This window comes from Lachnellula hyalina (genome assembly GCF_007821495.1).
Source record: "Lachnellula hyalina strain CBS 185.66 chromosome Unknown contig00018, whole genome shotgun sequence".
NCBI classification, from domain to species: Eukaryota; Fungi; Ascomycota; class Leotiomycetes; order Helotiales; family Lachnaceae; genus Lachnellula; species Lachnellula hyalina.
This window is the reverse complement of record NW_022157132.1, coordinates 98,841-112,660: the sequence shown is the minus strand read 5'-3', so window position 1 is coordinate 112,660 and position 13,820 is coordinate 98,841. Positions and strand designations below refer to the sequence as shown.

Genomic DNA, 13,820 nt, shown 5'->3' with positions numbered 1-13,820 from the left:
AGGGGCGGACGGTATACCCTCAAGATCTTGACGTTTCGTGCGTGCGATAGCAGGGCTTTCCCTGACTGGGAGGCTATGAACCTTCATATCAATACGTCAAATCGAAACACCACACTAGACATGAGCCCACATACAGAGTTACACTGAACATGCGGTCCACAGTGTGGGATGGGATTCAACTCCAACCAGCTACGCAATTCGGAAATGCTTCACAGATCAACATTTCAAGCAGTCAGGATAGATATTGGTAAGGAGGTGTGTGTATTCATAAGTTTTTGGTGGTATCATAATTCGTGCAGCAATCAAAAGGTATCGGCCGTCATTAACACAAACCGTGCTGTAACCTCTCGTGCCCATTTTCCCTCCGCCTATTCCAAATTAACACTAACGGTATTCAAAAGCCCTTTCCCTACTGCTTCACGCAACGAGTAGTACTTTAGCCCTCTTTGGGAATCTCAGCAACTCTCTCTGGAGACGGTTCATGATGCTCAACGGCTGCCACGTGCTTGTCTTCTGGATCAAGTTCGCCTCTCTCCAGACGACGAGCGCGCGTGTCAACAGATGTCTTCCAAGCTGGTGTACCGAGGAATCTGATGGAGCCAGGGGTGGTATCATCGAAGATCCCCTCCACCTCCTCGAGAGGCTTCTGACTAGTCTCTGGGAAGACGAAGAAAACGTGGATGAACATGGAGACGCAGAAGACACCGAAGACGATGTAGACCTCCCAGCGGATGTTGGCGAACGCCGGAGGGACGAAGTATGCGAGAGCGAAGTTGAAGGCCCAGTTTGCTGAGGTTGCGAGAGCGACGGCCTTGCCTCGAACGCGGAGGGGGTAGAGTTCTGGGGGATAGATCCATGAGACTGGACCCCAGGTAGGTGCATAGGAAGCGACAAAAAGGTAGGTGCATGCAATGACAGCCTTGGCGGGTGCACCGGTGATGGCCATAGACTCAGCATTGGTGTCGAATTGCCCTGGTTTTGGCACTTTGCTGTACGTGGCGAGGACACCAGCGTTGATAAAGAGCCATAACATCATGAGTACAGCACCGATGAGAAGAGTTGGGCGACGGCCCCATCTGTCAACGAACAACAGAGCAGGAACGGTCATGACCACATTGATGATGTACTGAATTGAGGAAGGCAAGAGAACGCTGCTGCCCAGACCAGCCATGGTGAAGATGTAGGTAATGTAGTACATCATAACGTTCATTCCGGTGAGTTGTGACCATATTTGAGTAAAGACACCGATGTGCGTTCGGTTGATCATCTTCGGGCTCAGGAGTTCGAAGTATGTGACATCTGCATTGGCGCGTTCAAACTCGACGACCTCTCTAATCTCTGCAATCTCCTTGGCAACGAAGGGCGAGTTGTCGTCACCCTTGGCGTGTGTCAAGGCAAGAACATGGACAGCCTCCTCCCATCGGTCCTTCTTGGCTAGCCATCTAGGAGATTCTGGCAGGAAGAGCATGGCGCAGAAGAGGATGATTGCAGGAATCATCTGCAGACCCCAGGGAACTCTGAAAGCGGCAGTGCCGTCGATAAACGAACACCCATAGGAGATGTAGAACATGACTAAGATACCCCAGGTGATTGCCCCTAATGTTTTGTCAGTCACTGGTTCCATAGCTAATGATGCAAGCGATATACTTACATTGTTGGGCTCCGACAAGTCTACCACGTTTTGATGGTGGTGCGATCTCGGTGATGTAAACCGGAACCTGTGCAGAGCAAATACCGACAGAGAAACCGTTGACAATACGGCCAACGATCAACATGGCGATTCCATTCGAGGCACAGACGAGGATGGAGCCGATACACCAGATCACGGCACCGATTTGGATAGCTCTCTTTCGTCCCAGGTGGTCAGAGAGGTAACCAGAGACCAATGCTCCAAGCCACGAACCACCAGGCATAGCAGCGGTGATTCCTCCTGTGCACTTGTCAGATAATGCACTTTCCAAGGAGGTTGGCTGTGAATAACTTACCCTGGACATTGGCTTGTGGACCCTTGCAGGGCTCATCGCCTTGGTTGAAGTAACACTTGTAGGCGTGTGTGGAGATAATAGCTGACATGGAGCTAATATCGAAACCAAACAGCCCACCACCGATCACAGAGGCCGCGGCGATCTAGGAGGAGCACTTGTCAGCATGAATTGGAGGAGCGTGCTGTCAGTCGCACACCCAAGGTAGAAACAAGTCTTGACTTGGAAAACGACAAATGCTGAGAAAGGGGAATTCTTTGAAGCAGGTAACTCACGACGTAAACATTGCCGACGGTATACATGTTGGCGATTGAAGGTCCTCAGACGAGTAAGGATGTTTGTTGTTTTCAATGATTATGTTTGGATGACTTCTAGAGTCTTTAGGATGCGGAAAGAGTCAAGTTATAAGAATTGCGGAGATGTGGAGTTGTTATTTATATATTATCTGTCTGGGCAGAAGGACCGATCACATAACAGCATGCTGGGATTTATCCTTGGAAGGTACGATGTTGTTTGCGTTCAGTTTGGTAGCCGCTAACAATGGCATGCATTCACAATAAAGTTATTGGCCGATGACTTCTCACGAGACATGACACGCCTCGACCCTTGTGCCTGTGTGAAGCATTCTGTTGGTCAGAGTGCGGCAGAACCCAGCAAACTCTTCGATTCGAGCCTCAAGGGTGCCGATCCCTGAAGGCATTCCCACGAGAAAGGCATGGTCTATTATGTCAAAGTCCGGGGGGACCCACGCGACAGTGTACTTCGTACGGAGTGCTTATGATAAACTGGCCACCGCTTAATGGTGCCATCTGTTTGGCTGTCCTGTGAGACATGTCGTGTGACTTTGGTCGTACGAAGGTATATCGATCGCATCGCAGACCTTATTTTGTACGAAAATTTTAATTAAACCGCTCTGCCAATATAAAGTGTTGGATTTCCCCCAAGGTGGGGTGTTTGGGGAACTGGAGACATGGGATGGAGATATACGCGAGATCTTGTTAGGTCCACTCGATCAGGCACAATCATGAGGAATAAATGGTCCGAGGGAAGAGAAACTATAAAGTACAACTTTTACTTCTGAGGAGCGGATATAAAATGGCAATAACAATAACGGCTGAGGCGCTCTGCTCTTCCAAGCCGAGGAAGCACAAGCCTACACCGAAGCTGCAGCAAGGTTTTTTTTTGGTCAGGTTTGGAGTAGAAAACCCAACCCGTCCCGTCTTCTATGGTATCGTTCCATACAATACGGAACACGAACGAGTAGAATTATTCTTCCATTCCGCCTGTCACAGCATTCCCGATCTCCTGTCATTGCGACTGCAAGTTTTACGAAGCAACTCCCATGATCTCTGGTTGTTCCCTTCTCTTCTTTTCCCTTATTTGGTGCTGATGTTCCAGACGGCAGAGGAGATGCGTTACAATGCGTCTTTTCTCGGAGATACTACTGTATCCGTACGATCAGCATATTCCAGACTCGACGGCCCGAATGATTGCAACGTTGCAGAGAAGCGACCCGGACGGTGTCTAAATACAGTAAGATCTTACGATATATCGGTACAGAAGTACAAGTACAAGTACAAGTTCTACCGAAAGTTATGTAACCCCTTTCACGTGATGCGGGGTCTCCATATCTCCATAATTTCACGTGGTATAGACAGACGACGATGACAACAACAGGCACTGAAATCAAAAAAGCATCTCACTCTCTCCTGTTTCAAGTCTTGTGCTACAGTCAGTAACACACGCACATTCACTCGGTCTCCGAGATCAGGTAAGTACCTAAGTACAGTCCATAGGTAAGTAAGGTAAGATCTCAACTGCACTGCTATTCATCGATTGTCCAGTCTCGAGATCAATTGATACCATTCGCATCTTTCCTCGGCGACGGCACATGTTTCTTTGTTTCAGTCGTGAAGCTCCCAGGACTCCCATATCCACAGTTCAATTCAATCCATCAATCAATCCATCAATCCGTCAATCCATCAATCCATCAATCAATCCATCAATCCGTCAATCCATCAATCCATCAATCAATTCCCTCCACCTCGACGCAATTCAATTGAAGACTAAATCCTAATATATTTATATATTTTCTTCCTCTCCTTCTCCCAAACCAAGCACAAACTCCCCATCTCCCCAAGTCAACTCAAGACAGCAATCATGTCTTCATGTAAGTCCACCCACTCCACAGCACAACACCCATCTAACACTCCCACCCAGCCTACTTCACAACAACAACAACAGTAACAACAACCACCGCCCTCCCCCCCACCATGACCCTCCCCGAAATCCTCAGCATCCTGCACTCCCCCGCCCTAATGCTAACCATAAACCCGCTCCTGAAATCCGCCACTCCCCTCCCCACCCCCGCCATCCACGCCTTCTACAAATCCGTCCCCGCATCCCTAAAACCCACCTCCGCATCCGCCATCGCTGAAATCCCCGTCTATGCGTGCGTCGAAACATCAGCACCGCAAGGACAAGGATCGAGCACGGGCGGAAAGGGAGAAGGGGGAGCAGAGGAGCAGAGCCAGGCCACATGGCGCGGCGGCTGGTCCAAACGCTTCATCCCCGACGAAATAGTCTACGAGACCAGCATGCAGCGCACGCCAAGCGGCATGATCGCCATCACGCAGGCGCCGATGGGCGTGCACAGCGTGACAACGTGGAAGGTGACTAGCAAGGGGAAGGACGGCAGTGGCAATGAGTGCGTGTTGGAGAAGGAGGGCAGGGTGACGAGTAATAAGATGTTGATGAGCTTTATCAAGACGACGTTGCAGGGGAGTTATGATAAGCTAGCTAAGGATTTCGTCGCTATGTTGATGAGGGAGCTTGAGAAGAAGAAGGGGGAGGGGGATAAGGCGAAGGAGAAAGAGAGTGTTGGGGAGCCTGCTTCTGGGGAACAGGTTGAGGTTGAGGCTTAAGTATATTGGGAGGCGTTGCAGTCATAAAGTAGAATAGCACGACTTACTGTACCTCTCGCTACAACGACAGCAGAAAAAGAGATCGAGAAAAAGAGAATCAACATAGACCCATACACACCGCATTACCCCATAGCGTGTCTAATCAGTGACAATGGCTGATACAAACAAGTGAGTGGCTTCCATCACATGAGATGCGAGCTTCTTTCTCGGTAAAAATAGCATGAGGGGTATTGCTATTGCCTAACTTTACACGGACTCGGACTGCCCAACTGGAAATGCATAAGAGCGACATCCTACTCCTTCAACGAATCCACCTCCTAAAGAACAACAGACCCTTTTCCATCCTGTCCATCCCCTCAACTTAAATCAATCTAACGACCCAATACTCGTCCCAAACTTCAGTCTACCCTTGAAGCTTACTAGCCATGTCAACACTCCTCTTCAACAACCTAATTTCCGTCCTCCCCAGCTCCTCCTCCGGCAACCCTTCACTCCCATCCTTCGCCTTCCAAACCACACCACCCGCTCCTGTTGTGCCATTCTGCACACCCACCGACTCGACCAGCTCATAGTTTTTAAGCGCAGGACTAGAATACTTATTCAAATTCCAATTCAAGCCTACAAGACCCTTTGCAGCATTCAGAAGATGTGATACCTCTGAAACATGCTTGGAGTCCTCTTCTGTACCAAGTCCTCCGCTATCCATGCGGATGCGAACGCTGGGATGAATGAATTCGCATGTGTTCTTCAATGGTATATTGGTTCCAAGACCGGTTTTGTCATTGACGACATGATACCGGCCGGGGGTACGAACTACGGGTGAGAGACCCGCGACAATGCCCTTAACTGTGGTGTGGGGTGCTGAGTCGTAGATTTTGCTAAGGGCCCATGGTCGAATTGGTTGTGCTTGCTTGATGTAGTATTCGTTGTTCAGATCTTGTAGCCACTGGATCATGGGGGAATTAGTTATTTCCTATGCAAGACAGTTTCGAGGGAGTAGAGGGAACTTATATTTCCACTCTAGGAATTTTCAGGAAAAGGTAGAGCACATGAGACGAAACATGACAGAAGGGGGTAGGGCAAAATCAAAGAACCAGTTATCTTTACATCCAAATATATAGGGTCGAATGTCAAGATTCCGCCGTCACTTTCTTCAAATTGGCTGATCATCCAAGCGAGTGTGATATTGGAAATACCGGCGTCGGGATACGATCCGCCTATATTCGAATGCACGCCTGGAAACCAGCATTGTTTGAGCTTCTTCAGGTTTTGGTCATTAGTGGGCCATTCCCAGAGCGTGGGAGTAAACAGTCTTCGATGCTCGTCGAGGCCAAGTGCTTGGAATGCATGTTGAACGTGCACGGCTACCTTGGTGTTGACGAAAGAGAATTCCTTGACATTTTCTGCATGGAATGGTAAAGGTATGCCGAGGGAACCTAGCGGGAGATAAGCTGTCAGCTACCGCAAACATCCAAGAGGTCAGTCAAACCTACCAACAGTATCCCAAACCCCAACAGCTCGAATTGGCATCGGCCATCTCGTAATACCATGCTACCATCAAATCAGCCGAATCTCTCTCCACCTTCGTCTCAAGAATATACCTCAATCAACGTCTGCCTATACACCGGATCTGTAAAAGAAACCTTCCTCCCAAACCGACTTTCAAACCACTCACTCTGCCTCCCTTCCACATTCTGCTTCATCCAATCCCCAAAAACGCCCCAAAAGCTCTCCATCCCCGCCCGAGTCAACACCCCAACATCACTCACCAGACTCGAAATAGCCCTCGCAGTAAACGCGCCTCTCGAAAATCCCAGCAGCACAATCTCGTCGATAGGTTTGGAGACATCATTGAGCGCCTCTTGAGACTCCGGGTCGAAATTGTTAGCTAGAAATCCATACGCTTCGCGGACGTGCTCAGAGAGCCCGACACCCGTGGCGCCGCCCACGATTTTATCTTCTTCGCCGCCGTTGGCGCCCACGCCACGCTGGTAGAAGACGACCTGGGGGATACCATCGTCGTCTTTGTGTTTTATGGCGCGGACGATGCGTGTGACGTTCGAGGGGATCTGAGCTGCCGGTGGTGCGAAGACGGAGTCGTCGTAGCCTTGATCGCTGTTCTATGAATCCGTTTTGGTTAGGTGGTTCTGGCCGAATACTCGTATGGGATGATGAGTATGGGGAAGCGGTACCTGCCACGTTCCTGCGAAGGTGGTATTAGCTGCAAGTGGTTGAGATGTAGAGAAAGGGAAATAGATACACACCATCACACGCGATGACCATCTTCTTGCCAATGCTCCTCTTTGAATCAAGGCTCGAAGCCATAGTGAACGATCTTCTGAAAGTAGGCAGATAGCGGGGGCTGACTGGATTAAACCTAGGTGATAGTCGACAAGCACAATCTAATACTTTTGATATCCGGAAAGGGTAACTATTCATTCAATCACGCTCTAGTAAGGAGTAAAGATGGACAGGAGGATTAAGTATAAGTAAGGTTGTTGTTGTTGTAGGGGATTATATGTAGGAATGTGGACACATCTCAGCCCCTCACATACCTTCAAGCTGATGTTAGAAGTAGATTAGTAGGTAGCACCTGCCATACCTACATAAGCCGGAGAAGCCGTAGTTGCACTTGCACTCGTACTCACAATTGCACTTGGCTTTGCTTATAGCGTTGCACAAGGCTTTTGCAACGCACTTGCAACGCTCTTGTCTGCTCAGCTGACTGCCAAAGTGTGTTACGGACTAGGTAAGTTGCATCCAAAAGGCTGAAGGCTCGCCTCTCAAGAAACGAAAAGGAGGTTTGGCTACTGCTTGGCTACTCCACTGGGAGGAAGGTGTAAAGGGGGTATGAAGGTTCGGGCTGAGTTAGAAGGGGCGCGTTGATATAGCGAGCGGGAAGTGTGAATCAACACGACGGTACCTCGATTGGAGCAACTACTCCAACCAACTCGCTCAATAAGGAAAGCACAGTCAGATTGGGAAAGCGTAATGAAGCAGCTGAAGAAAGCAACTGGACGGCTTGCTTTTGCGACCGCTTGTATGAGACATAGCGCTTGGGCTGCCTAAGGCTGCAGGTGGCTTCCAAGAACTCGGTCAAGCGAGCCCAATGGAATATAAGAAACATGGCCATGGCTTGCTTACATTTGCACTGAGTGGGTGGGTGACCAATATTTTTATTTTGCCCGTCTCCCTATTTTGTGTCCCCATGGAGAACAGACAGAACTCCCATCATGAACACCATTGCCGTCATCCACCCCTTCTGTTCCCATCCCATCCCATTTTCTTCGTGCCAATCCAAAACCAAAGCATAAAAGCAGACATCGCCTTGTCTTGTACCCGCAAACAATCAGAGAACCATCATCATCGTTACCTAGCAGTAGTACTAAACCGCTCTAAATCCATGCCATCCGCCATTGATATTTCAAATTGCTCAACCAAATAAATCCGCCGGATCCAACATGCAATTACCAAACATCAATCACATGTGATCCTTTGGGCAAAGACAAAGCAAGCAATGATACGGGTCGATTTGGATTTGGACAACAACGAGCGTATAGGTAGAAAATATACTGCGTAAAGTTTATGCCGCGACCGCCGAGAAGTGAAACTAAGCGTGGGCGGCGTCGAGGAATGTCGGGTATTTCGAGAAGGTTTCGTAAGTGTCGTTATTGCATCATACGTTCGCCAACAAGAACTCCTTGAAAGAGTAGAAATAGCCAACCCAAAAGAAATATCTTGAGGTCGAACAGAGAATCCCTTGCCCATATGTAAGAGCCTGAAAAGGAAAGTATGACGGTGACCTTTGGCCATGTCATCTAGGTGCCGTACTTTATACAAGAATAGATTGAGTTACATAACTCCGGAACTTTTGGTATAGACTTTTAGGCTTTTTATCGCTTTTAGTATCCATTCAGTTCGCAGTGTTTAGTCGCGCTGGGAGACTGAATTTTCAGCTCTTGCTCTCATGTGATTGGCTTGTGTCTCGAGACTTATGGCCATAAGATGCGTGACTGTTGCCAACATTAGTATGCAATTACAGTGTTGAGCAAGTAAACTTACCAGGCCAGACAGCAGCTTTATCAAGCATATAAGCAGTGATTCGCAAGATCTTGCTCCCATATCCACAGTTTTCGGCTCCAGAAAGTTTTTGAGCCGCATTCATCTGAGCCATGGGCGCCATACCTGACATCTCATAGTTCATCTTGATCTCAGCACTATTCAGTACCTCTTGGATTTTGTTCAGGAGCTTGCAATCTTCCTCTTCAAGTAACATGATACCGGGAACTTGGCTTAGGTCGATGTCATCCTTACCCAGAATTCCTAGATAACGCCCGACGCGCTCTTGTACTGTTGCAACCCACTCGGCGAGAACCTGGGCACAATCAAACGCACACATCGCTGACTGCAAAGGTAGTTCTCGAGAAGTGAAATCTGCAAATGTTACACCTAACTTATCAGACATGGAAAGAGAATCTGCTGCGTAAAAGGCGGCTTTGCGAAGATGACGCTCCCGCTTCGAAGTTGAAATTGGCTGAGCAGCCACTTGATGAGTATTATTGGACTGTAGGCCATTGAGGTGCTGGCCATTATCTGCAGGTAATATGCCAACTTTGAACTCAGGTGATGAGTGCGAGGTTGGAGGAGAGTCGACGAATATAGAGCTGTTCGCAGAAGTATCGGAGTCATTGTTGGATTTGGGGGAGTGTTCGGCATGCTGAATAATCTCATTGCCACGGGAAAGCTCTTCCGCCATTCCATCCCAGTCTCGTTGCCAAAACTTTTCTTTCGACCGGGAAAGATTAACAAATAAGCGGACGTACGCCAAATCCAAGAGAGGAATGCTGTCAGCGGACAAAGGACCGAATCCATAAGGGTTGGGCCGTTCCAAGCTATGATGTGGGTTGCTCGCCCAAGCTGCTTGCCAGGCTTTCAGAGCTGGCTCAATGTGCCGATGCATTTTTTCTGTTTCTTCATTTGTCCAAACCCGATTGTGGTGCCTCTGTCTCGTTTCCCAGATATAGTTGTGTATTGAGTTGATGAGAACCAGACATCCAAATGTGCTAGGTCTGAGATCACTCTTCGGTACCTCTTGAGGATTGGTGTTGGATCCAAATGATTGGCCTTGGGCCACTTGAAGCTGCTGTTGCTTTTCACTTGTGCGTAGAAGCTCGCCCAAAGCATCGTGAAATGTGACCTGGTTATGACCAGCCATATGGGCACCACCTTTACTATAAAAGCTGCTGGCGGAATCCGCTGCCCAAAACTCCTCATCACAGGGAAGATCCAACATAATCTCGGAGTTTGTCAGAGCTGGTGCATGGTTGTAGGCAGAAACGAGCAAACTGGAAAGGATGAACACGGCATACAGTGTCCTTTTACGCTCTTCCATATCCTTCCAGCTGTGCCATTCTTGTTGATCTTCCGAAATCTCGTCGCTCCCCCAATACCCTGCGTCTTGTTGTTGATGATTGAGACCCTGGACATTTTGAGGTTGAAGTAGGTCTGCTGCCCGAGCCAGGCTTACGAGAGCAGCACAATGTGTACTTGCAATGTCCCCAGCAATTTTGTCGCCACAATTGTGGCCATATACTACATTCAGCAGCATAGCCTGAACAAGCCATACTGGTGTGTGAACCGAGTGTTCGGGGAGTCGTGCTCCATGGTCAACCGACGTCTTTCGATGATCCGCCTTTCGAACGTCAGATTTTCGGCGCTCCTCAAGGTACAGTTGTATCATTTTCTTCGCCGATTCAAACAGCTCCTTTGACTGCGAATGTTCAAGTTCATATAAAGCTCCAATCGCGGCCATTGATAAAATAAGGCACCCACGGCCGCCAATCAATCCAGCTGCATGGCTACCATCGTTGGGATGGCCTGGGACATCAAAAGAAAGTGTAGGTATGTGGAGAAATGGTAGGTGAGGATGGAAATATCGAATGTATGCCCCAATATAACGCTGCAGATCTTGAGTGCTTGGGAGGCCCCGAGATCCATCGGAAATGCTATTTGAGCGTCCCGAAAAATGGGGGGATAAGGGTGAGCTGGTTGTTGGAAAGGAATATTTACGTCCCCCAAATGGTGTGCATTGGGCCAACGCAGACAAAAGCGCCTGGCGAGTAGAATCTGTAATAGTTGCCGGAAGTAGCGAAGACTGACTGCTTATTCCATTCATGGACATTGGCGTTTCCGGGCCGAGATTCATGGGAGGGTGAAATGCTTGTGTCGTGATCCCTGACATCATGGACGGAGAACTCATTGATGGCGGAGGCGTAGCAAAATATGGATCACTGCTATTTTTTACTCCGCCATTCATCATATCGTTGAAGCCAGAATTTCCGAGGTCCAGAGTAAATGGATTAGGCGTCATCTGAGGAGGTGCCATCATTGACTGCTGCTGCCATACAGATGCTGAAGAAACATTTGGGTTGTTCGAACCGTCTAGCATAACTTCACTAATTCCACTTTGGCTAGCAGTGCTGATTGCCGACGGCGAGGAGCCATCATCTACTGCAGTTTCGTTGGCGTCTTGGAAGGACATTTGGTGGTCAAAGCCATTCATCCAATCAAAATTCTCCTCCAATGTCTGACTTGCGGTCATATCTGGGAAAGCCTGTAGATACGGAGATGTAGAGTCAATTACCATGGACTGGGGGGAATCATTGTAATGTAGAGCATTCGGGTTTATAGTTGAACCAGGGCCAAACATCAATCTCTCGTAATCAAAATCGGCACTGAATCCACCATGAACTGGTGCAGTCCTTAAGCCGCCTCCAAAATCCAGGCTATTGAATCCCTGAGTTTCCAATTTTGGCAGTGCGTGTCCCATACCGCGGTGTCCCAGAGACGAAGCCATTCCATCAAAATGGTATTCGTTATGCATGGGAAGTCCTACAAGACTAGGGTGACGGCTATGCGTATTTTGGAGTCCGTTTCTGGCAACACTGGCATTGGCCGCAGCCATCAGCTGCATATGAGCCCCATCAACATGACTTATGGTATTTGCTCTTGGCCTCATTGCTGCGGTTCCATGACCATTCGCGACAGACCCCTTCCGCACTCTGCCGGGGCCAGCTGTACTACTCGCGGCACTCTCCCGGCGATTTCTTGGTCTAGAAGAGGGTGTAGTTGTCATATGCAGCTTCTGCTGGTGCCGTAATAGCAAGTCCCGGCGAGCGAAGCATCTCGTACATTCGGGGCATTCGAATGGCTTCTCCTTCGTGTGTGAACGCTCATGGCGTTTGAGATGCTCTAATCGAGCAAACGACCTTTGGCATGTACCGCACACATGAGGTCTGGGCTTGTCTGTTTTCGGGGGAGGGAAATTGTTGGCGGCTTTCGGATTGCCTGGAAGAAAGGGAGGTATTAGAAGAGCGTCATAAAGATCAGAGAGACATATGTAAATACATATGTATATATATTGGTGAGACAAGAGAAAAGCAATTCAGTATCCCACTTATCAGTTATAACCCCGAGCCCACGCTGGCATATTCACCAGGAATTGCGACATACCATTTTCAGAGTTGATTCCACCACTGGATCCAGCAGCATTAGAAGACGTTGCGGCAGGCATTGCGAGAGGTTGTTGTTGGTTTAAAGGTGTTGATTCGCTCAGCATCGTCGAGTGTCGTCGTTAAGGAGGGGCAATAATCGATTGGGGCGGCGGAAAGAGCTTCTACGAGGCTGGCTTTGGCATGCTAGAAACACACAACCTGAAACTTAGCACTCCATTCGTTTGTTGATCGACTAACAACAGACAGGACGTGAATAAAACAAATGTAGGATATGGGTTTGATCCGATCTGGATTGAGACGGGCGAAAGAGAAGCACGATGTGAATACTCCGTATGGATATGGATATGGATATGGATAGGATCATAGGAGGAGGGATGTTTGGACTCACAGCTTCGGCCTGTCACCAATAATAAGTGAGTGGCTAGTTAGAGCTGGCGGGTGCTTAACTGCTTAACTGGAGACTTGCAGGTGCGGTGCGTCTTTCTGCGTCTGCGTCGGCGTCGCTGCGGTACTGACCCGTAAGTTCTACTGTACTTTACTGTACTATACTACCTTATAGGTACATACATATACCGTAACTACACACTGTATACTTACTGTACTGTATATTACTATGATCTGGCCTACCACCCACTTATCGCTTCGACCGCTGCAACCACACCAAATTCATCCACTCACTGCCAGCTGCTCTGCTCTGCTTCTGCACTTCTGCACTTCTGCACTGCTGCACCTTTTAACCGAACCAAACCCGGTCGTGTCCTGCCTGAGCTCGAGCTTCCAGCGACTTGCAGGAAGGGCCCTAGATGCAGGTCTAAAGTTGCGATATGATCTTGTAGATATATGGGCCGTTGACGAGACGAGATTATGCTTGGGTGTTGACAATGATGTTGTTGTACGAGATCAGAAGAAGCGTCCCACAGTGGAGCAGAAGTTCGGTCACTGCGATTTATGTCCACGAGTCTGTCTGACTACGGACTCCTTCCAAACGCCGTCAATTGTGGCAGCTTGTGGCTAGCCGTCAACGCCGAAACTACTTTAGTAGTCACAACGCTGAGCAGCGCGGTACAGCACTAAATTGTAAACTTGCACATGGTACGAGTTCCCATATATTTATTATGGAGCGCCAGCAGCGAAGAAGTCTCGAAGGGACTGGCCTCAATGGTGGGTGACCTACGGGCATGCACTTCAAGGATGAGCATCATTCTATTCGACTACCATTGGCGCTGGCAAGCAAGGGTTAGCGGGGCCTGGAGCAGCAAGCGTTGTCTGAAGGGGATAGTCAAGTTTGGGATGATTGGAGATAGAGGACTACTAGTTAGGAAACGAGGGCACTTCAAGGAAATGGGAATAGAATTCTGTTCTTCTCAGTAACAAGTGCTGCTCTGGCGCCCATGGACTAT

The 13,820-nt window shown here is 48.7% G+C and overlaps 4 protein-coding genes across 4 annotated transcripts; 1 reads left to right on the top strand and 3 right to left on the bottom strand.

Moving 5' to 3' along the window:
• Positions 1–436: 436 nt before the first annotated feature.
• Positions 437–2,284, bottom strand: mfs1_3 (MFS glucose transporter; the record flags this gene model as incomplete). The annotated part of the gene is made up of 4 exons (XM_031146823.1): positions 437–1,596; positions 1,652–1,930; positions 1,986–2,127; positions 2,258–2,284. 4 exons carry the CDS (start codon positions 2,282–2,284, stop codon positions 437–439), a joined length of 1,608 nt encoding a protein of 535 aa, XP_031008243.1.
• A 1,858-nt stretch (positions 2,285–4,142) lies between these two features.
• Positions 4,143–4,906, top strand: LHYA1_G001843 (uncharacterized protein; the record flags this gene model as incomplete). The annotated part of the gene is made up of 2 exons (XM_031146822.1): positions 4,143–4,152; positions 4,203–4,906. The coding sequence occupies 2 exons, from the start codon at positions 4,143–4,145 to the stop codon at positions 4,904–4,906; spliced, it is 714 nt and encodes a 237-aa protein (XP_031008236.1).
• A 403-nt stretch (positions 4,907–5,309) lies between these two features.
• On the bottom strand, positions 5,310–7,231 carry YEL023C_1 (Uncharacterized protein; the record flags this gene model as incomplete). Its single annotated transcript, XM_031146821.1, has 6 exons — positions 5,310–5,852; positions 6,014–6,342; positions 6,400–6,457; positions 6,508–7,026; positions 7,099–7,109; positions 7,171–7,231. The coding sequence occupies 6 exons, from the start codon at positions 7,229–7,231 to the stop codon at positions 5,310–5,312; spliced, it is 1,521 nt and encodes a 506-aa protein (XP_031008237.1).
• A 1,602-nt stretch (positions 7,232–8,833) lies between these two features.
• Positions 8,834–12,479, bottom strand: RSF2_1 (Respiration factor; the record flags this gene model as incomplete). Its single annotated transcript, XM_031146820.1, has 3 exons — positions 8,834–8,919; positions 8,969–12,253; positions 12,419–12,479. 3 exons carry the CDS (start codon positions 12,477–12,479, stop codon positions 8,834–8,836), a joined length of 3,432 nt encoding a protein of 1,143 aa, XP_031008238.1.
• Positions 12,480–13,820: the final 1,341 nt, after the last annotated feature.